At 42.0% G+C, this 21,348-nt stretch overlaps 1 protein-coding gene across 7 annotated transcripts in view; it reads left to right on the forward strand.

Annotated features, from left to right (window-relative positions):
• Positions 1-21,348, forward strand: part of LOC121277127 (transcription factor 4-like) — a 597,003-nt gene that overhangs the window by 39,922 nt on the left and 535,733 nt on the right. The window contains exon 1 of one of the 7 annotated variants that reach the window (XM_041186226.1): positions 17,714-17,827. The exons of the other annotated variants lie outside the window; for them this stretch is intronic. Within the exon in view, the coding sequence (XP_041042160.1) occupies positions 17,776-17,827 (52 nt within the window). The 5' untranslated portion in view covers positions 17,714-17,775. Of the gene's footprint in view, positions 1-17,713; positions 17,828-21,348 lie in introns of those variants that run through there. 7 annotated transcript variants of the gene reach the window in all.

Raw genomic sequence — 21,348 nt, forward strand, 5'->3', positions numbered from 1 at the left:
CAACTGAAGGGGTGGTCACCAATATTAGAGCAGTTAAAATTGGGGATCTTCAAGAGGTCAGAATTAGATGAGTGCAAATGTCTTGAAGAGTTGTGGCTGGAGAAGAGATAGGGAGATGTGAAGCCTTGGAGGGATTCAAAAGCAAGGATGAAAATGTTAAAATCAAGAGCTGATCTAGGTCAGCGAGTGCAGGAGTGACAGGGGAACAGGACTTGGTGTGAATTAAGGAATGAATGATCTCACGGGTAGGATGTGGGAGACCGACAAGGAGTGGGTTGGAATAGTCAAATCTAAATGTAATGAAGGCTTGATTGAGGGTTTTAGCAGCAGATGAACAGAATCAGCGGTTAAGTCGGATGATGTTACAGGGGTAACATGGGTGACCTTAGGGATGGCGCAAAGATGTGGTCAGAAAGTCATTTCAGGATCATATGTGACACCAAGGTTGCAAATAGACGGGTTTAATCTTCAACTATTGCCAGGGAGAGCGATCAAGATGGTTGTTAGGGGATGTGGTTTGTTGTGGTGACTGAAAAGATTAATTTCAATCTTCCTGGTATTTAATTGGAGGAAATTTCTGCTCATCCAGTACTGGATTTCAGAAAAGCAGTCTGATAAGCAGAGGAGTCAAGAGGCCTGGTGGTAAGGTAAATCTGGATGTCGTCAGCATACTTATGAAAACTAACATTGTCCTGTCAGGTGATGTTGCTGAACAGCAGCATGAGGATGAAAAGTAGGAGGGGGGCAAGGATGGATCTTTGGGGGACACCAGAGGTAATGGTGTGGGAGCCAAAAGAGAAGCTGTTGGAAGTAAAACTCTTGGCTCCAATTAATTAGGCAAGAATGGATCCAGATGAGAGCAGTCCCATCCGGCTGGACGTCAGCAGAGAAACGTGGAGGAGGATGGTGTGGTCAGTTATGTCAAAGGCTGCAAGAAGAATGAGGAGGGATAGTTTACTTTTGTTACAGTCAGATAGGGTGTCATTTATTACTTCGATGAGAGCCGTGGTGGTACTGTGGCAGGTTGGACATTTAATATTTGTGGGGATATTTTAGAAGGTTATGAAACAGATCTGAGAGACTTGGCATGCACTCCATTTTCTTTTCTCCATCTCCTCACTGATGACAGGCCAGGAATCTAAAGTGAACCAATTCACAGGTTGCCCTTCCATTTTAATATTGGACTAAAGGATTCCACCACCTTTCCAAATTTAAGCAGCCCCACCACAGCTCTGCCGAGCTCTAGGTTCCCCATATCCATTATACCAAAGCCCAGGATCTCCTAATGTTACTCAGGCCCAGGATCAACACATGTTCCCAAAGCCCAGACTGTCTTGATGTTTTACCAAAGTACTGGAAAGACCCCAATGTTTTTCCACCCAGTGTTGTTACATACCAAACCAACACCAGCTGCAAACCAGTTTGTGTACTCATAGCTTTAAAATTGGGAAAGGATTTTTAAAGGCGATATATGGTTTTCACAGAGTAGTGCAGGGATATGGAATTTGGTTTCAAACAAATGTAAAAATCCTTGTGCATAATTCAGTAATAAATCAGTTGCCCTGACATTTCCTAAATGTTTTAAACACCTCTAATGATATGAAACAGGAAGACATAATATGGAACCTGAATATTGAAGGATATGTGACATTTAGGAAGAACAGGAAGTTAAGTTAGGAAAAGGAGGAGGTGTGGCTCTTAATTAATGATGGTATTAGCACTTTATAGAGGGATGACCTAAGATCAGGAAACCAGGATATAGAAGCGGTTTGGGTTGAGATGAGAAATGATAAAGGCAAGAAGTCACTTGTGGGAGTGGTGTGCAGGCCTCCTAATTGTAACTATATGGTAGGACAGAGTATAAAAGAAGAATCAATGGGAGCTTGTCAGAAATGTACTGCAATAATCATAGCGGATTTTAATAGACACATATATTGGAAAAATCAGATGGGCAAAGGCATTTTAAACTTAAGGGAAATTATGAGAGCATAGAGGCAGAGCTCGCTAAAGTAAACTGGCAAATGAGGTCAATAGACGTTCAGTGGCAGACATTTAAACGGATATTTCAGAATACACAGAATAGATACATTCCAATGAGAGAAAAAACTCCCAAGGGGAGGGCCCACCATCCTTGGTTAACTAAAAAAGTTAAAGACAGGATCAAACTTAAAGGGCTGAATTTTTCCATCAGCGAGAAGAGGGCGGGGAAACCCCCGACATCATCCCGCCTCATTTAAATCTTCAGGTAGGCGGGGGCACAGCGCGATCAGCTGTCCGCCCGCCGACCTGTCAATGGCCAAATGAGGCCATTGACAGGATAATTAAAACAAATTAAAGGACCAGCCTGTCCAACCTTAAGGTTGGTGGGCAGGCCAGGAGCCCCGGCAGGTTTCATGTCGGTTTTTGCATGTTAATGATTTTTAATTTTTTTTATTTTTAAAGTTTGAAAACCTTTCAGCGATCTCCCTGAGGCACCACTTTGCCTCATGCACGAAAGAGTGCACTCTCGCATTCGGGGATTCCCATCCCCCCGCCAGCACGGTGAGCGCATAGCGCTTCCCGGCGGACATCATGCTGGGTGGGCCTTGATTGGTCCGCCCACTTAAAATGGCCGGCGGGGATTGGCGTCGGGCCTGGCAGCCCGACAGGCAAAAAATTCAACCCAAAGAAAATGCATATAATTACGCAAATACAGGTGGCAGGTCAGAAGATTAGAAAGAATATAAAGAACAGCAAAGAATGACAAAAAGATTAAGGAGGGGAAAAATTAGAGTACGAGTGAAAGCTAGCTAGTAATATAAAGACAGATATTAAGAGTTTCTATAGATATTTAAATAAAAGATTTAACAAAGTGAGGATTGGTCCTATAGAAAGTGCGTCTGGGGAATTGATAATGGAAAGTAGGGAGATGACGGATGAATTAAACAGGTATTTTGCTTTGATCTTCATGATAGATAACACGAGTAAATCAGAAAATGGAAGGGAGAGAGGAACTTGGGAAAATTACAATCACCAGGGAAGTGGTATTAAGCTGCGGGCTGACAAATCCCCGAGTCCAGATGGAATTCACTCTAAGGTCTTGAAAGAAGTGGCTAGTGAGATAGTTGATGCATTGGCTTTAATTTTCCAAAATTCCCTAGATTTGGAGAAAATTCCATTAGATTGGAAAATAGCAAATGTAACTCCTTTTATTCAAAAAGGGAGGGAGACAGGAAGCAGGAAACTACAGACCAGTTAACCTAACATCTGTCATAGGGAAAATTTTAGAAGCTATTAAAGATATAGCAGAGCACTTACAAAAATTCAAAGCAATCAGGCACACGTCAGCATGGTTTTGTGAAAAGGAAATCATGTTTAACCAATTTATTGGAGTTATTTGAGGGATCACATGTGCTGAGGATAAAGGGGAACTGCTGGATGTACCGTGCTTAGATTTCCATAAGGCACTTCGTAAAGTGCCACATCAAAGGTTATTGTGGAAAATAAAAGCTCATGGTGTAGGTGGTACATACTAGCATGGGTAGAAGAGTGGCTAGCTAACAGGAAGCAGAATTGGCATAAATGGGACTTTTTCTGGTTGGCAGGATGTGCTGAGTGGTGTGCAATAGGGATCATTGCTGGGGCCTCAACTTTTTACAATTTATATAAATGACTTGGATGAAGGGACTGAAGGAATGGTTGCTAAATTTGCTGATGACAAAGATAAATAGGAAAGTAAACTGTGAAGAGGTCATAAGGAGGTTACAACAACACATTGGTTAAGTAAGTGGGCAAAGATCTGGCAAATGGAGTATAATTTGGGCAAATATGAAATGGTTCATTTTGGTAGGGAGAATAAAAAAGCTTGTCTAAATGGTGAGGGATTGCAGAGGTCTGAGATTCAAAGGGATCTAGGTGCCCTAGTGCATGAATCATGAGGCTCATTTGTAGGTACAGCAAGTAATTAAGAAAGCTAATAGAAAGTTATCATTTATTGTGAGGGGAATTTATTACAAAAGTAGGGAGGTTATGCTTCAGTTGTACAGGGCATTGTGAGACCACATCTGGAGTATTGCGTACTAGTCTCCTTATTTAAGGAAGGATGTAAATGCGCTAGAAGCAGTTCAGAGAAGGTTTATTAGACTAATGCCAGGAATGGGCAGGTTGCCTTAGAGAAACAGTTGGACAGGTTAGGCTTGTATCCGCTGGAATTTAGAAGAGTAAGAGGTGACTTGATGAAACATTTAAGATCCTGAGAGGTCTTGACAGGGTGGATGTGAGAGGATGTTTCGTCTTGTGAGAGAATCTGGAACTAGGGTCGCTCATTTAAGCCAGAGATGAGGAGAAATTCTTTCTGAGGGTAGTGAGTCTTTGGAACTCACTTCCTCAAAAGGTGGTGGAAGCAGAATCTTTGAATATTTTTAAGGCAGAGCTAGATAGATTCTTGATTAAAGGGGGTGAAAGGCAGGAGTGTGGGGTTGAGGTTACAATCAGATCAGCCATGATCTTATTGAATGTTGGAGCAAGCTCGAGGGGCCGAGTGGCCTACTCCTCCTAATTTGTATGTCCGTCTGTATGTATTTTTGTATGAAACAGCACATCACACACCATGTATGATACAATGAGATTTATATTCGTTTTACCAATACAATGCACATGGCAATATACAAACCATCCAAATAAAATTCCTGACAGAAGTAAACAAAATAGCAAGAGTTCCTAATATGAGATTAGAAGAAAACTCAGAACAAGTGGTCTGCAAAAATGGACTGGATGGAAACCATCACTGTCCAGCATGTCTGGAGAGATTGGCCTTCCCATGTTTCAGTGCCTTTTGTTTTCCATGTAAGATGCCCAGCTTCTGCTACTCAACAATGTTGTATAGGAACTGCGAAAGAGGATAATAAAATCTAGTGGTTATTGTTATATTGGGTATGCCACACAATCCTCTTTGTGACAAAAGTTTGGCTTTTAAACTTAATTTGGTAACTAACTGGTTGATGGTTGAAAGATGCTGCTTGTGACCTAAATATCATGCATTTTTTTTCTTCACATGTTGATTAATATCATTCAAAAGCAATGCAGCAAAGGCATCAAACGTATTTAGTTGACAAAAAGTTCAATTTCAATAAATTTTCATGATCTCAAGTAAAAGATTTGCTGTGACCTAATTTTATATTTGCAAGTTAATGGTCAAAAGCACCAAATTGCAATGAATTGTGAGCTCCTTCCAACTTTGAATTTAAGAATAAGGAGCAGGAGTAAACTATATGGTCCACCTGGCCTGTCCTGCCTTTCATTATGATCATGGCTGATCTTGTGCATCAGCTTTGCTTTCCCGCCCTCTTCCCATATCCCTTGATTCTCTGAGAGACCAAAATCTATCTCAGCCTTAAATATATTCAATGATGGAGCAACCACGACCCCCTGGGGTTAAGAATTTTAAAGATACACAAGCCTTTGAATGAAGGCATTTCCCCTCATTTCCGTCCTAAATAATCGGCTTCTTATCCTGAGACTGTACATGTTCATGAAGTTTCTCCAGCTAGGGGAAACAACTTCTCAAGTGTTGACCATTTCAAAGCCCTTCAGAATGTTTCAATGAGATCACCTCTCATTCTTCTAAACTCCAGGGAATGGTAATTAGCTGTAGTCCACAAAGGAGAGAGGCAATTGGTTATATATAGTTTGAGGGGCACCACTCTGCAATTGTGGGGCAAGGCAAGGTGGTAGGCCTCCACGATTTACCAGAACCAGTAAGGGGATTAAACCCATGCTACTGGCATCATTTTGCATCACACTCTAGCCACCTAGCCAACTGAGCTAACTGACCCCCACCATAGACCCAATTTACTCAACCTCTCCCCATAGGACAACTCTCTCACCCTGGGATCAATCCACTGAAATCTTTGCTGTGCCACCTCTAAATGCATGTATTTCCTTTTTTTACATAATGGTTCTTTGAAATGTTCTCAATTTAAAAAATCTTCCCTTGTACTTCTTAAGGTGGTTACTCTTGCTTAGGCAAACTTCCATGATTACTTGTGCCCTTGTCAGCATTCACCGTCATTATCTCTCTGATACTGACTGCAACTTAAGGATATTGGACATGTGCAGTTTAGTGTGGAAATCTGCAGCCTGCCAGTCAGCCTTCTGACACAGGCTGGGATGTGGCTGACCCAGAGCAGGCAAGAATTGAAATCAGTGAGAAATTCAACTTTCTCGCTCCCATATTGCTGTAAGAAGCCCTTTAAAAAGTTACACCTAGTTCAATCAGGCAACAGGGTTTTTAATAACAACATGATTGACAAGATCTGAACAGAACTTGTTCTAAAAATGTTATAATCATGGAATGCTGTTCAGTAAAGAATTAGTACATTTTTGAAGCTAATCTTTAACATTTTTTTAAAAATTCAGAATATTTCACCCCATATGTATGCCTCAATCTTTAAATTTCCCTCTGCAAAAAAAAATCAAGAGTTATTTCCTTTTAGTGCTTTTGGTTTCCTGTTTGTGTCTCTGAAAATCCTTTAATGCAATTGAGTGCTTGGATAGCCTGATGACATCACTGCTGCTCTGTACTGAATGCCCAGTTAAGGACACTACAATCAGTTGCAGTACCGCTGCATGGCAAAAGACCTGAAATCTTCGGCAGAAAGACAACTGTATCTTTCGATTGAAACTTATTTTGTGGTCAGCGGTGGGCACTCTTGCTTTGCTGCTGATCGCAAAATCTGACCTGTTGTGTTACTTGATTGTTTGGGGATGCGCAACTGCATGAAGCGTGCTGTGTTTCTGATGTGTATGGCTGAGTTATACCCTGGGTGTTGCACTTGCCGATTGAGGCATCAGGTAAATGTTAGGTTAATGGAATGTTGCCCATTATCTCCCAGGAGTTGCAAATCAAAAGTAAGAATTGATGCTTCAGTTGTACAGGGCAGTCTTGGTCAGACCCCACCTGGAGTTTTGAGCTCCCTTACTTCAGGAAAGATAAGCCAGTCTTGGGAGGGCACAGCACAGATTCACTAAAATTATACTAGAGCTTAAAGGGTTAAGTTAAGAGAACAGGTTGTAAAAATATATTTTGTATTCCCTTGAATTTAAAAGGTTGTTTGCTGACCAAATTGAAGTGTTTAAAATGAGAAGAGAAATTGCTGTACAGAGAAATTGTTTCTTCTGGTGAGGGAATGCGCAGAACAGTTTGAATCGAAATCGGGAAGCATTTTTCACGGGAGGCAGTGAAAAGGTTGTGGATGCTGAGTCAATTGAAATTTTCAGGACAGGCATTTGCAATGCTGTGTTATCTGCTGCTGCTACAGATGCTTGCAGAAAGCGTCCACCGCAGGAATAACTGTGCCAGTGATTGTTGAGTTCAGCACCTCCCCCCATTGTTATATTTGCACCACTTTTAAGGCAGGATTGAGATTGCTCCTTAATAACCAAGAAGCTACAGCCTGGGGATTGTGACTTTACAGCTAGTATAAAGTTAAAGGACTCTGTTCTGAACCAGAATTTAAATATTAAGATAACTCACATTTTTAACTCTTTCCTCTTGCATTGAGCAGCACGTGGTTCGTTGTTAAAGCAGTAAAAAGAAATTTGAGATCATATTGTTTGATTGGGAGACATTTTTTTGAAGCTGTGCACAGGTTTTCATTATTTCAAAGTACTGGTTACAGTGTGAAAAACACAGGTTATTAGATTGTTTCCCGTTCCGTCAAGTGAGGTTAATTGGAACCAAAAACAGAATACTGGAAATACACTGCTGCAGATTAAGTCAGCTCTGTAAAGAGAAAAAACAGGTTTATACTTCAGCTAGAATGCTTCCAAGAAAAGTATTCTGAAGGATACAGATCTGAACATCGTTATCTGCTTTTTTGTTTTACAGGTGCTGACTGACCTGGTTTTCAACATTTTCTGCTTTCCCCCTTTTTGCTTTAAAGTGAGATTAACTGCTCAGTTGTGTGTTCTGCCATGTTTCGCATATTACTTTGTCTAAAGGCTCTTGACAGGAAACTGAAGATTAAAGGCCATAGAGCATGTTTTCGAATAAAGTGGTTGATTTGATCGGGAATGTGAGCTGTTGAAATCTTGAGACAATATAATTAGCATTTCAAATAAAAAAGTTTTGATCTGTGTTTTATTTGAAGATTTCTTACCAAAATTATTTTTTTGTCGATTGTAGGGGACACACCTTTCTACTGCCATCTTTGATTAAACTTAGTCAATCTTATTACATGCGTATAGGTAGAAAGTTTGATGAAGGTATGGATAGAAAAAGAAGATGAAAGCTTCAAGATGTAGTTCATTGTAGGTGGAAGCGCAAGGAGAGAGAGAGAGTGTTTCTTTTGAAATTACTAAAATTATTAAAATTACACTACATGCCACCCCATAAAAGCTGTTTTGGCATTATTCACAACTTTTAGGTAATGTACGTCATCTGTAAATTAACAGAGAAATCATGTGCACTAATAAGCCATGTTGATCAAAATCCTCAGTAGAGCAGGCAGGATATACTGTCGCTGGGATTTTTGGCATTGATTTTCCGAGGGCTCATGGCTATGCCCAGTTTTTAGAGAGATGATTTGAGGGAGATCCAGGAGGCTGTGCTGCCAGCATGTGCTGGCCTTGTATTGATTTTGAAATGAGACAATGAAATTCCATGGTGAATTATGAGTTTGGGTGAAACTCTGAAGAATTGGGCACATCAGTGCTAGAGCAGTGTATTACAGACAAAATTAAGCTGTATTTAAGAAATTGGATAGAACTCGTCCCCTGCACAGAATAGCAGCCCATCTACTAGGATCCCAGATAGATCATTAATGAGTTTGAGGAAGAGGTGCTAATAGATGGGCTAATGCTTGATGCCCAGGCCGTGCTTGACTCAACCTGCTGTGATGTGAGGTAGATTGTGGTGCCACTGTTTCCTGGTGCTCGTGCTTCAAAGGAACTGTAGGAAAAGGGACAGCCACTTGCAAATTGTACCTAAGTCGGTGCCTTCAATGAGAGACGAGAAATAAGATGTTTTGTATGTGATCTAGCTGATCTGTCAGTGTGGCCTCAAGGTAAAAGAAAAAGTGCAGTGTAATAAATTGATGGTGAAGAAAAGGCTAAACTTTAGTTCGGAGACATGTAGACATACTTGCATGCTAGACGTGATCTCTCCATCGGAAGCACCACCCACAGGGTTACCTGCGCAAAAAGCTTATCAGTCGAAGCCCCAGTAATCACGTCACATGATGAGCTATTGACAGGAGGGAGGGACAATACATCTAATTACTACACTTCCTCCCCCTTTAAGTTCCCCACATTTACAATAAAAAATGTCAGAAATCCAGTAAACATTTTGTAGTCTTTGGTGGTTACAAATCAGGTCTGAGGAGCTCAGTGGAGACAGTTAGAGCGGCGTAGCTCCACCAATGGAGATTCCTCAACAGGATTAGCGGGATCTGGAGCTGCACTAGGAGATACATAGTTGGAACTGGGTAGTTCTGTGTTTGGCAACTCCTTGGATATGTCTGGAATATTAGCTCTAGGATGACCACGCACCTCAGAAGTCGGCAATGAAACATTAAGCGCAGGTTGATCTTGCATTCTTCGTGATGTTTCTCTAACCCTAATGTGATCTACGTGTTTACGTACAGTTCTATCTTTTGACTTGCACTTGAAACTATAATGGACCACCCTCTGAAATGATGGCTCCTGGAGTCCAACAGGATACACTTCTAAAATTACACACAGGGTTGCCTACATGGAACGTATGAGTCTTGCTGTGTAGATCATAGTTCAATTTTTGATCATTCTGGCTTTGTCAACCCCCCCCCCCCCGCCCCCACACACACAAAAGATTTGGAAACGCCAGGTGTAAACATGTATGCAAACAGTGCTTCATTAGTAATTCTGATGGTGTTGAGCCTGTAGTAGTATGTGGTGTTGTGCAGTAACTTAGGGGAAATCTGGAAAGGCAAGACTCCAGAGTACCTCCAGATAACTACTTCATATCAGCTTTAAAGGTCTGGACAGCTTTCAGCGAGATGATTGGATGAAGGATGCCAGGGAGCAGTCTTTGTGCCGGATATGGTTCAGGTCTGAATCTCTGAAATTCCACGCTGGAGAAAGCTGTTCCATTATCAGAAACAATCATCTCAGGTAAACCATGTATACTGAAGGAGTGACGCAGCTTTTCAGTAGTTGCGGTTGAAGTTGGCGTTTTTTACTTTGTAGATATCAAGCCATTTTGAATGTGCTTTGATGATTAACTGGAACATGGTGCCTAGAAAAAATCCCACATTGTCAATATGCAATCTAATCCAAGGTTGACAAGGCCATTCCCATGGGTGAATATGAGCTGAAACAGGGAGCTTCTGGTATTGCTGGTAAAGGAAATAGTGTTTAACCATGCTCTCAATGTCACTGTCTATTCCTGGCCACTAGACGTAGCTACATGCCAGCATCAACATCTTCACTATGCCTGTGGAGCTCTGCCAATGGTGACACTCTACCCTGTGATGGGACAACAACTCTTGAACCCCACAACGAAATTCCATCTTGACAACTCAGTTCAGCATTTCTGGAATAAAATAGTCATAAGTCATCAGACACAAGTGTTCTTGGCCATTGTTGTCTTTGACTTTTGACAGCACTGGGTCTCGGTTTGTCCAATTCTTGATTTCTTTGGCAGATACAGGTGATGAATCCAAGAAATTTAACAATAACACTAACTTTTGTGGAACAGGTGTATTGACAAGACTACCCAGTAACAGAAGATGACTAAGTGCATCTGCATTGGCTATATGTGAGCCAGGACGGTACATGAATGTGTACTCGTAAGCTGATAGCTTCAAAGCCCAACATTGAATTCTCGCTGAAGCCATAGGCAAAATAGCTTTGTCTTCGCTGAACAAGCCTGCCAGCGGCTTATGGTCAGATACAATTGTAAAATGTATTGGAGAAACCTCTTGACACCAAATACAACCGATAATCCTCCTTTTTCCAACTGAGAATAACCCTTTTCAGCTTGGGAAAGTGTTCTTGAAACGTAGCCAATGGGCCTTTCTGATTCATCCTCCATTTGATGTGGTAGAATGGCTCCTACACCATAAGGAGAAGCACCACACATCAACACCAGCTCTTTAGGTGGGGCGTAATATACCAGCAAGCATGATGAATGAAGCAGTTTCTTTGCTGTTACAAAGGCTTCTTGCTGTGAACCCAATGACCAGTGGTGGTTCTTCCTCAGCAACAAATGTAGTGGTGCCAGTACAGTGGATAGATTAGGTTAAAAATGGCTATAGTAATTAATCATACCTAGGAAAGGTTTAGGCTCTCACATTAGAGAGTGATGGTGCATCTTTAATTGCTTAGATCTTGTCTTCAACAGGATGCAACCCCAAAGTGTCCACTCTATGACCCAGGTAGGTTATCTCCGATATTTGAAATGTGCATTTTTCTCACTTCAAACGCACACCAGGTTCTTTAAATTTTCTCAGCCCTTCCTCAAGGTTGGCTAAATGTTCAACTTCGGTCAGTCCAGTGATGTGAACATCACCCAAGTATACGACTACGCGGGGAAATTCCTGCAGGATATTCTCCATGGTTCACTGAAAAATAGCGTGTGCTGACGAAACTCCAAACGGTAATCGGGTTTATTGGTAGAGACCTTTTATGGGTATTAATTGTCACATGTTCTCTTGATGCGCTATCCGATGCCTATCAACAATTGGAATGACTCATGTCTAGTTTTGTATACGATTTGCCTCCTGCTAACTTGGTGTACAAATCATCGATTCTAGGAATAGGGTATTTGTCTAATTTTGCTATTTCATTGACTTGTCAGTTTGTGGTCACCACATGTACATATAGTCTGGTCTGGCTTGACAACTGGGACTATGGGTGCGGCCCACTCAGAAAACTGGACAGGCTGAATTATTACCAGGCTTTCCAACCTGCACAATTCTGCTTCCACATTTTCCTTTAGTGAGTAAAGCACTGGTCTGGCCTTGAAGAAATGTGATGTTGCCTGGATAAATGTGCATTTTAGCTTGCAAGCTCTTCAATTTTTCCAATTCGCCTTGAAAAACAGTTTTGTATTTTTTCAGGAGTTCTGGAATTCCATCGGACTTCAAATGAATATTTCTGACCAGTCAGTTTTATTTTCTGCAGGCAATCTCGACCCAAGTGACTGGGCCCCTCCCCCTTTACAATGATCCCAGACAGTTGGGCTGTCTGTTGTTTGTAGCAGACTGGGACAGTAGCAATGTCTTTGACCTGGATGGATTCTCCAGTGCAAGTTGTCAGCTTGGTGGGTGTCCGCTCCAATGTCAGTTGCTGACTCCCTTCACTAAGGTACTTGAATGTGCACTCCCCAACAAAGTAGTTGAAACACTGGTATCCACCTCCATCTGCAGTTGCTTGCCATTCACTTGCACTGTCACGGTGTTGGGCTCAGATTTAACAGCTGTCACATGATACAGAGAATACATCAGTAGTAGCAGCCTCAGCCTTTGCTGTATCAGTTGGATCTGTTAGATGTGTTTGTTGTTTTGTGTTTGCCTATCCTTTGTTCTGCACTGCCTAGCCAGGTGTCCTTTCCTGTGGCAATAATTTCATTCTGCTTCTTTGAATCTCCAAATGTCTGGTCCGTGATTTCCTCCACATCTGTAGCAAATTCGTATCTTATTAGCTGACGTGTTACCATCAGGTTTCCTAAGTCTTCGTGTATTGGGCATAGAATCGCGTTTAAAGTCTGCTGTTCTGCTTTTTGCGCCATGCTTAGTAGCAGGTTCCCGGCCAACATGGAGTATGGCGCCATTATCCACATGCTGCAAAACCTGCGAGTCTTTAGCGGAACTTTACACAGTGAGAGAAAGTTCCAGGGCGCGCTTGAAATCAATGTCGGATTTGGCTAGCAAGAGGCACTGTATGGCGTCATCCTTGACTCCGCATACAAGTCTGTCCCGCAGCATGTCATTCACAGCATCCCCAAACTCTCAGTATTCAGTTAACTGTTTCAGATTCACCACAAGGTAGCAATGGACTCTGCCGGGGCACAAACCCTTGAATTAAATTTGAAGCGCTGCATGATCACAAACTGGTTGGGCTGAAAGTGCTATTTCATAAGTTCCACTGACTCACTATATCACTTAGAATTTGGCGCATTCGGGGCAGTCAGGTTTCGAATCAGGTCATACGTTTTGCTTCCACGTGCACTCAGCAGGATAGTTTTACGTTTTCCTTCAGTAGTAATCTCATTCGCAATGAAATAGAATGCAAGTCACTTGACATACTGACTCCAATCTTTAAACGTTAGCATCGTATGAATCGATGCTTCCAAACAGCAGCATGACTGGTCAATATTGTTCAACTTCATATAACTCGCATCAACCAGGGCGAAGTACACAGCAGAAGTCAGTTTTTTTTCCTCGTTGCCAACTATAATAACTTGATGGAGCAGCAGGCTTGGTGAAGAAAAGGCTAAACTTTATTTAGGAGACATGTAGATGTGCTTGAATACTAGACATGACCTCTCCATCAGAGGCCCCGCCAACAGGATTACCTGCGCAAAAAGCTTATTGGTTGAAGCCCCCCGTAATCATATCACCTGATGAGTGATTTTCAGAAGGGAGGGACAATACATCTAGATCTGAGTGTGTGGCCTCAAGAGAAAAGAAAAAAAAACAATTGTGTAGGATAGCTGGCAACACTTCCAGACTTGGCTTCACCAATACCTTTCTCAATTTCCCTTGGAAACAAAGCAATAATAGTCTCCTCATGTGGAGTTGGGTTGTGATAGTTGTCCCCTGGCCTATTGTAGACTGGCCTCGGGCTATGTGCAGCCCCAGGCCACCTATTATTTTAAAGGCACCATGTAAATGCAAGTTATTTTTGTTGTACTCAGAACACAATGAAGTATATTAAGGAACTTGTAACGGCAAATCCAAGTTGCGTCCTGAGAACACAATACCTCCCTTCTGAAGTCTCACCTTTGCAAAGGCAGGGTGGGGGAAATGGGGGTTGAACACTCCAGTTGCAACAATGTTTGGGGGTGTGTGGAGGAAGGAGTGAGGCCGGGGAGAGGGGCGCGGGTAGAAGGATAAGGTATGTTGAGCAGAATATTGAGACTGGTAGATGTGATGCAGAGAAGGGGAAATATGAGCAAAATCTTCAGTGCGAACATAAACGGGCAGAGGAGGATATATCTTGGACAAGGGAGTGGAAGGCAGTGAGTCTATTGAGGAGCGATGAGAATCTGGGCAAAATAAGACCGAGTCTGGTAGACTGAATCTGAATCGTGGAGCAGGATGCATTATAGATAATCAGGAAAAGTTGAGATGAGCTAAAGGGCCAAGACAATAGAGGATAGGTTTGAAGAGTAGAAAAGGAGCAGAGAGCAGGGTGGAAAGCAGAAAAGCTGTTGTCTGGGCAGGGTGTGGAGTGGTTTTTTTGTGTGTGAAGTGGAGAGAGAGCAACAAAGGTTGGAAACAATACTTTGCGTAGAACCATAAGAGTTCCAATACAGTAAGTTATTGCAAAAATATTGTAGCTAGGTGTGGTGAGAGAGCTGTCCAGGATCTTTGTAGGTGGATCAAAAAGTCAGGGTTGTGCCTAAAAATCAAGAGGTCCGAAGTCCACGTGAATGTTAAAGTAACTTACGGTTAGCACAAATTCAAAAGGTTGGTGAGATGATCAGAGGTTCGTATGATGACTGGAAAATAGTCCAGGATCTGTGTGGGGGTGGAAGTCCTTTAGGAAGGCAAATTGGTTCTTATCTGCTTCGGTTCCACGACAATGTGAGTAACTCTTAAATGGCCTCTGAAATTAACGAGCAAATTTCTTGATTGTAACAAGTGCTACAAACCACATGGGCTACAGCACTGTCTCGGCGCAATAAGGGATGGGCATAAAGGCTGCTCTTGTGAGCAATGCCCAGATTCCAAGAATGAATAACAAAATGTGCCAATTTTCAAATTTTGGCTTATAATTGCCGAGTAAAAGTTGAGGTAATTTCCATTAAGTTTTGTTGTGTAGTTTATACTTATATGCATATCACCAACATAAAGGATGCAGAGTTTGTTAGTTAGCAGTGGAATTTTGGCTAACCTGACTCCAAGTTTTACTGAAAACAGAAAACACTAGAAGTGTAGAGCTGATTAGTCAGCATCTGAAGGAGCGGTTAATATGTAGCTCGTAGCCCGTTTTTATACTCGAGTCTCAACTTTCATGTTGACGTATCTTGTTCTTTCAGATGCTGACTGACATCCTTTACTTTTCCACCATTTTTTTTGTTTCTAGTTTTTAGTATTTGAGTTTTTTCTTTTTATCCTTAAATCTGAGCTGCAAGAAGTGCTGATTTAAGCAATAAACAATATTTATATCAAAAGCTCCCATAACTCCTACCTTTTTGAACAATTAACCTGGTTGTCTGTTTTGGGCAATGCATTCAAACAGTATTGGCTGCAAGTCAGAAGTTGTACTTGAAAATATAGCCATTGCAAACACGTAAAATAACTTAAACACTTTTCACCCCATGTTTGCTAATGGGGTGGATTTGTGCTAATCTTGTGTCGATATCAAAGACAATTCAAAGGTTTTTTGACACTTGTTCATGCTTCTGAGCTGAACTGGTTTTTATACCCACGATCTGTGTTAAACCTCCCTGACTCCCTACTGTTTTGCAATGTGGAGACCAAGAATATATAAAACAAAGTAACTTGTATTTATAGAACACAATATCTTCACATCCCAAGTGGCTTTGAAGCCATTGGGTTACTTTGAAGTCCACTCACTGGCATTGGATATGTCAACATACAACAACAAGCAATTCAACTCTCACATTAATGCATTGTTACCATGCCCAGCATCTGGGACTCTGCTGTATCAGATGTAATTTCTGTTCCTAAAAATGATGACTCTGATATTACATAGATGGCCATTATTGGATAGTTGGATAATTTGTGCACAGCAAGTTCTCATGAACAGCAAATAAAGTGACCAGGCAGGCACTTGATGTGGCTGATTGAGGACCGAGCAGGGCAATGGGCAAACTCCCTGATCCTCAATGGGACCTTTTACATATATGATTGACTGAATTTATTGAACAATGGATTGTTTTACAGTGTGGATAAAATTGCTGGATAAAGGGATCAAAACATTTTAAAAATAGCAGATTTTGCTATACTTGTTCAGTCCTAAAATTATCTGAAAATCCATTTGCTCAACGTCACACTCCACTGACTATAACCTTCACATTGTGCATTTTTTTGTTCAAAAATTAGACAGGCGAAGGCTCTTTGAGTTCTTCATCAGCGAAGTCAGCAGGTAACTGACAGAATATCATCTGGAAACAATGCTGGTTTGCACATGTACGCTGCTGACATCCAGCTTCACTTCATCACAATCGCCCTTGACTCCTCCACTGTCTCTAAATTGCTAGACTACTTATCTGACATCCAGTACAGAAATTTCCTCCCACTGAATATTGGGAAGACTGAGGCCACTGTCTATGTTCTCAGCCACAAACTCTGCTCCCTCACTGTTGACTTTACCCCTCTTCCTGATGTTCTGTGGCTGAAGGAGACTGTTTACGACCTTGGTGTCACATTTGACTCTGAAGATGAGAGATCAGCCATATATCTACGCCATCACTAAGGCTGCCTATTTCCATATTTGTAACATTGCCCACCTCTGCCCTGTCTCAGTGCTCATAATGCTGTATCCCTCATTTATGCTTTTCCTACCTCCAGACTTGACTATTCTAATGCACTGCTGACCAGCCTCCCACGTGCTATGCTCTGTGAACTTGAGGTCATCCAAAGTTTTGCTGCCCACGGCCTAACCTGCTCCAAATCCTGTCGCATCTGTGCTTGCTAACCTACCCTGGCTCCCAATTAGGCAACAACTTGGTTTTAAAATTCTTTCCCTTGTTTTCAAATTACTCCATGGCCTGGCTCTTTCCTATCCCTGTAATCTCCTTCAGACCTACAATCTTCTGAAATATCTGTGCTCCCCTAACCCCAGCCCCCAATTTTAATTGCTCCACCGTTGATGGCCGTGCCTCCAGCTGCCCATACCCTTAGTCCTGGAATTCCCTTTGTAAACCTCTCTGCCTCTATCTAGCTTTCCTCGTTTGAAACGCTCCTTAAAACCTTATTCCATTAAAGGAGCTATATAAATATAAGTTATTGTTGGTGAATTTCAGACCCATGTCAGGCGTATTGTGTTTTGTGAGGTATTTATATCAGACTTGTTACTGTTATAGTGATCGTAATCAATACCTAAGAGCTGAGATTAGATGACCTAGTGCAGCACAGTGGCCAACTGGAGCCCAGCAACATTCAAACTCTTGTGCCAATCTGTTCTCAAAATCACTGAGAAGTTTTTGTTTGGACACACTGAAGTCATGGTCTATTTTATCTGGAGAGGTTCATATTAGCAAACGGTTTTATAAAATCATGATGCTTCAAAACGTATAATATCCAAAGCTGCTTTCTTTCTGTTTCTTCCACCGCCTCCCCAATCCAAAAAAACCCAAAGTTTTCATCAGTAACATTTAAATGTGTTTAAACAAGCTTTGACTCTGCTATTATTTTGCTCTGCGGCAGCCAACAAAATGAATAGTGAGCTGTGCTGGTATATCCTCCTAGTGACTCATGAGTCTTTAGTGACTCACTGGTCTTAGTAATTGGAACAAAATTAGCACACCACTGTATTGTGCAAGTGGTTCTCGACAGGATGCTGAACAAAAGAACCTTCACCCACACAAGGCGGTTTTGCTGTTTTCTTAGGGAGCAGTGATTGATGGAAAACTTACTGTGTGCCTTTATTTCTGGCATTTGCTCACAAAGCAAAGGTATTGAAACCTTATTGTGCTCCAGTTCCTGTTGTTGATCTTTTAAAACTGTCGTCCGATTAACCTTTTTGAGCCAGTAATGCGTATTTTCGTTATGTAAATATCATCTGAATTGATCTTATAGATTTATATATTGAATTCATAGTTTCACATCACTTTTTTAATTTCCTTTGGTAGCTGTACCACTGCTCTATTTTGTAATAGGGGCTTTAGAGCTAGATGGTGATATTGGCAGACTGTTTGTCCATTGGGGTGTGACTGAATTGGGCTCAGCTGTGATAGTTTCATGTTCACATGTACGTTCCTCAATGGGCACCACTGTGAAGCAATAAAAGATAGATACCATGGTTAATTTTTTTCTCCATTCTATTCCTCCCAAACTCGCTCAATTTAGGTGCTTGAGACCAGTTTTTTATAACTCAATACAGAGGATCATCTTAGTCTGATTTCCACGAGATAGTGTGTTTACCAATTGGGATATTAGTATGGCTCAGTTTAACGCTGTTTGGACAACAGTGTCATATTTGTAGGTTTCCGGAGTATGTTTAATTTGAAACCTAACCACCTTTTGGATGTGCAACTAGTTTGTACGTCATGTTGAACTGCAGGAATTAGCCTTTAATTGTAAAATTAATGAGGAGGGTACACTGAATAGTTATCCACGGAGATGGTTTGGATTAGTTAATAGTAAAATTGTATACTTGTCAACAACAATGTGCATTTATATAATGCCTTTTAACATATCCTTAGGCTTTTTTAGATATTGGGAGAAAAACAAATGAGAAGAATAAGAAATGGAACAGGCGGTGAGAAATGGAAAGCGAGATTTGCAGGGGTAACCAAAAGCTTGATCTAAAATTTTGATTTGAGAAGGTTTGTATGGGTGGAGAGAGGTGGAAGGATTTTGGGAAGAAGACCCACAGAGGAGGGCTAGAATGCTGAACATTGTGCCATGAGTCCAAGGCAGATTGAAATGTGGATGCTGTGTAAACGCTTGCAAACGTGAAATGCTATTTTAACATTTCTTTTATATTAATGCAGTGTCATAATACATATTAAAGTAGTTTTGGAGACCTTTAATAGATTCAAGCAATTATTTGGGCCTCATGTTGTGTGATTTGGCATCCTGTTCCAGTATGAGGCATACTGAGATTTCATTATTACCACATCAAAGCTACAGCGAGTTATGAAGCTGTCATGGAGGAAGGCAATGGCGTAGTGGTATTGCTGCTGGACTAGTAATCCAGAGACCCAGGGTAATGCTCTGGATATGTTTGAATTCAATATATAAAAAAAATCTGGAATTAAAAGTCTAATGATGACCATGAAACCATTGTTGATTGTCATAAAAACCCATCTGGTTCACTTATGCCCTTTAGGGAAGGAAATCTGCCGTCCTTATCTGGTCTGGCCTACATGTGACTCCAGACCCACAGCAAAGTGGTTGATTCTTAAATGCCCTCTGAAATAACCTAGTAAGCCACTCAGTTGTATGAAACCACGACAAAGTCTCAAAAAAGGAATGAAACTGGACGGACCACCCAGCATTGACCTAGGCACCAAAAATGAATATGGCATTCTCAGCCCCATCGACCCTGCAAAGTCCTCCTTACTAACATTGGGGATTTTAGCCAGTGCCAAAATTGAGAGAGCTGTCTTACAGACTAGTCAAACAACAGCCTGACATAGTTATCCTCATGGAATCATGCCTTGCAGATAATATCCCAGACACCGACAGGACAAACCCAGCAGAGGTGGTGGCAGGTTGGTATACAGTCGGGAAGGAGTTGTCCTGGGAGTCCACAACATTGACTCCAGACCACATGAAGTGTCATCAGGTCAAACATGGACAAGGAAATCTCCTTCTGATTACCACTTTCTGCCCTCCCTCAGCTGATAAATCGGTGCTCCTCCATATTGAACATCACTTGGAGGAAGCACTGAGGGAGGCAATGGTGCAGAATGTACTCTGGGTGGGGGACTTCAATGTCCATCACCAAGAGTGGCTTGATAGCACAACTACTGACCGAGCTGGCCGAGTCCTATAGGACATAGCTGCTAGACTGGGCCTGCGGCAGGTGGTGAGGGAACCAACAAGAGGGAAAAACATACTTGACCTCATCCTCACCAATTACCGCCCCACCAACCATCAGTAAATTAATGGAAGGAGGAGTCATCAACAGTGCTATCAAGCGGTACTTGCTTAGCAATAACCTGGTCACTGACGCCCAGTTTGAGTTCTGCCAGGACCACTCAGCTTCTGAACTTCTTATTACAGCCTTGGTTCAGATACGGACAAAAGAGCTGAATTCCCGAGGTGAGATGAGAATGACTTCTCTTGACATCAAGGTAGCATTTGATCGAGTGTGGCATCAAGGAGCCCTCGATAAACCGGAATCAATAGGAATTGGGGTCGGGGGATGAAAACATTCTGCTGGTTGGAGTCATACCTAGCACAAAAGAAGATGGTTGCTGTTTTTGGAGGTCAGACATCTCAGCTCCAAGACATCACTGCAGAAGTACCTCAGGCAAGTATCCTAGGCTCAACCATCTTGCTTCATCAATGACCTTCCTTCCATAAGGTCAGAAGTGGGGATGTTTGCTGATGATTGCACAATTCTTAGCACCATTTGTGATTCGCAGATACTGACGCAGTCCATGTCCAAATACAGCAAGACCTGGACAATATCCAGGCTTGGGCTTACAAGTGGCAAGTACCATTTGCACCACACAGGTGTCAGGAAATTACCATCTCCAACAAGAGAGAATCTAACCATCGCCCCTTGATGTTCAATGGCATTACCATCACTGAGTCTTCCACTATCAACATCCTGGGGGTGACCATTGACCAGAAACTGAACTGGACTGGCCATATCAATACTGTAGCTATAAGAGCAGGTTAAAGGCTAGGATTGCTACAGTGAGTAACTCAGCTACTGACTCCCCTGTCCATCATCTCCAAGGCACAAGTCAGAAGTATGATGAAGTACTCCCCACTTGCCTGGATGAGTGCAGCTCCCACAACACTCAAGAAGCTTGACACCATCCAGGACAAAGCAGTCTGCTTGATTGGCACCCCATCCATAAACATCACTCCCTCCACCACTGACACGCCGTAACAGCAGTGTGTACAATCCGCAAGATGTAATGCGGGAATTCACCAAGGCTCCTTAAACAGCACCTTCCAAACCCATGACCACTACCATCTAGAAGGATAAGGGCAGCAGATAGATGAGAACACCGCCACCTGGAATTTCCCCTCCAAGTCACTCATCATCCTGACTTGGAAATATATTGCTGTTTCTTCACTGTCGTTGAGTCAAAATCCTGGCACACTCTCTTCCTAACAGCATTGTGGGTGCACCTACACAAATGGACTGCAACGGTTCAAGAAGGCAGCTCTCCATCACCTCCTTGAGGGCAACTAGGAATGGGTATTAAATGCTGGCCCAGCCAGCGAAGCCCACATCCTGTGAATGAATAAAACAAAATACCTTTCACAATTTAAGATTGTCTTTCAT

This window comes from Carcharodon carcharias, chromosome 1, assembly GCF_017639515.1.
Source record: "Carcharodon carcharias isolate sCarCar2 chromosome 1, sCarCar2.pri, whole genome shotgun sequence".
Classification (NCBI taxonomy): Eukaryota; Metazoa; Chordata; class Chondrichthyes; order Lamniformes; family Lamnidae; genus Carcharodon; species Carcharodon carcharias.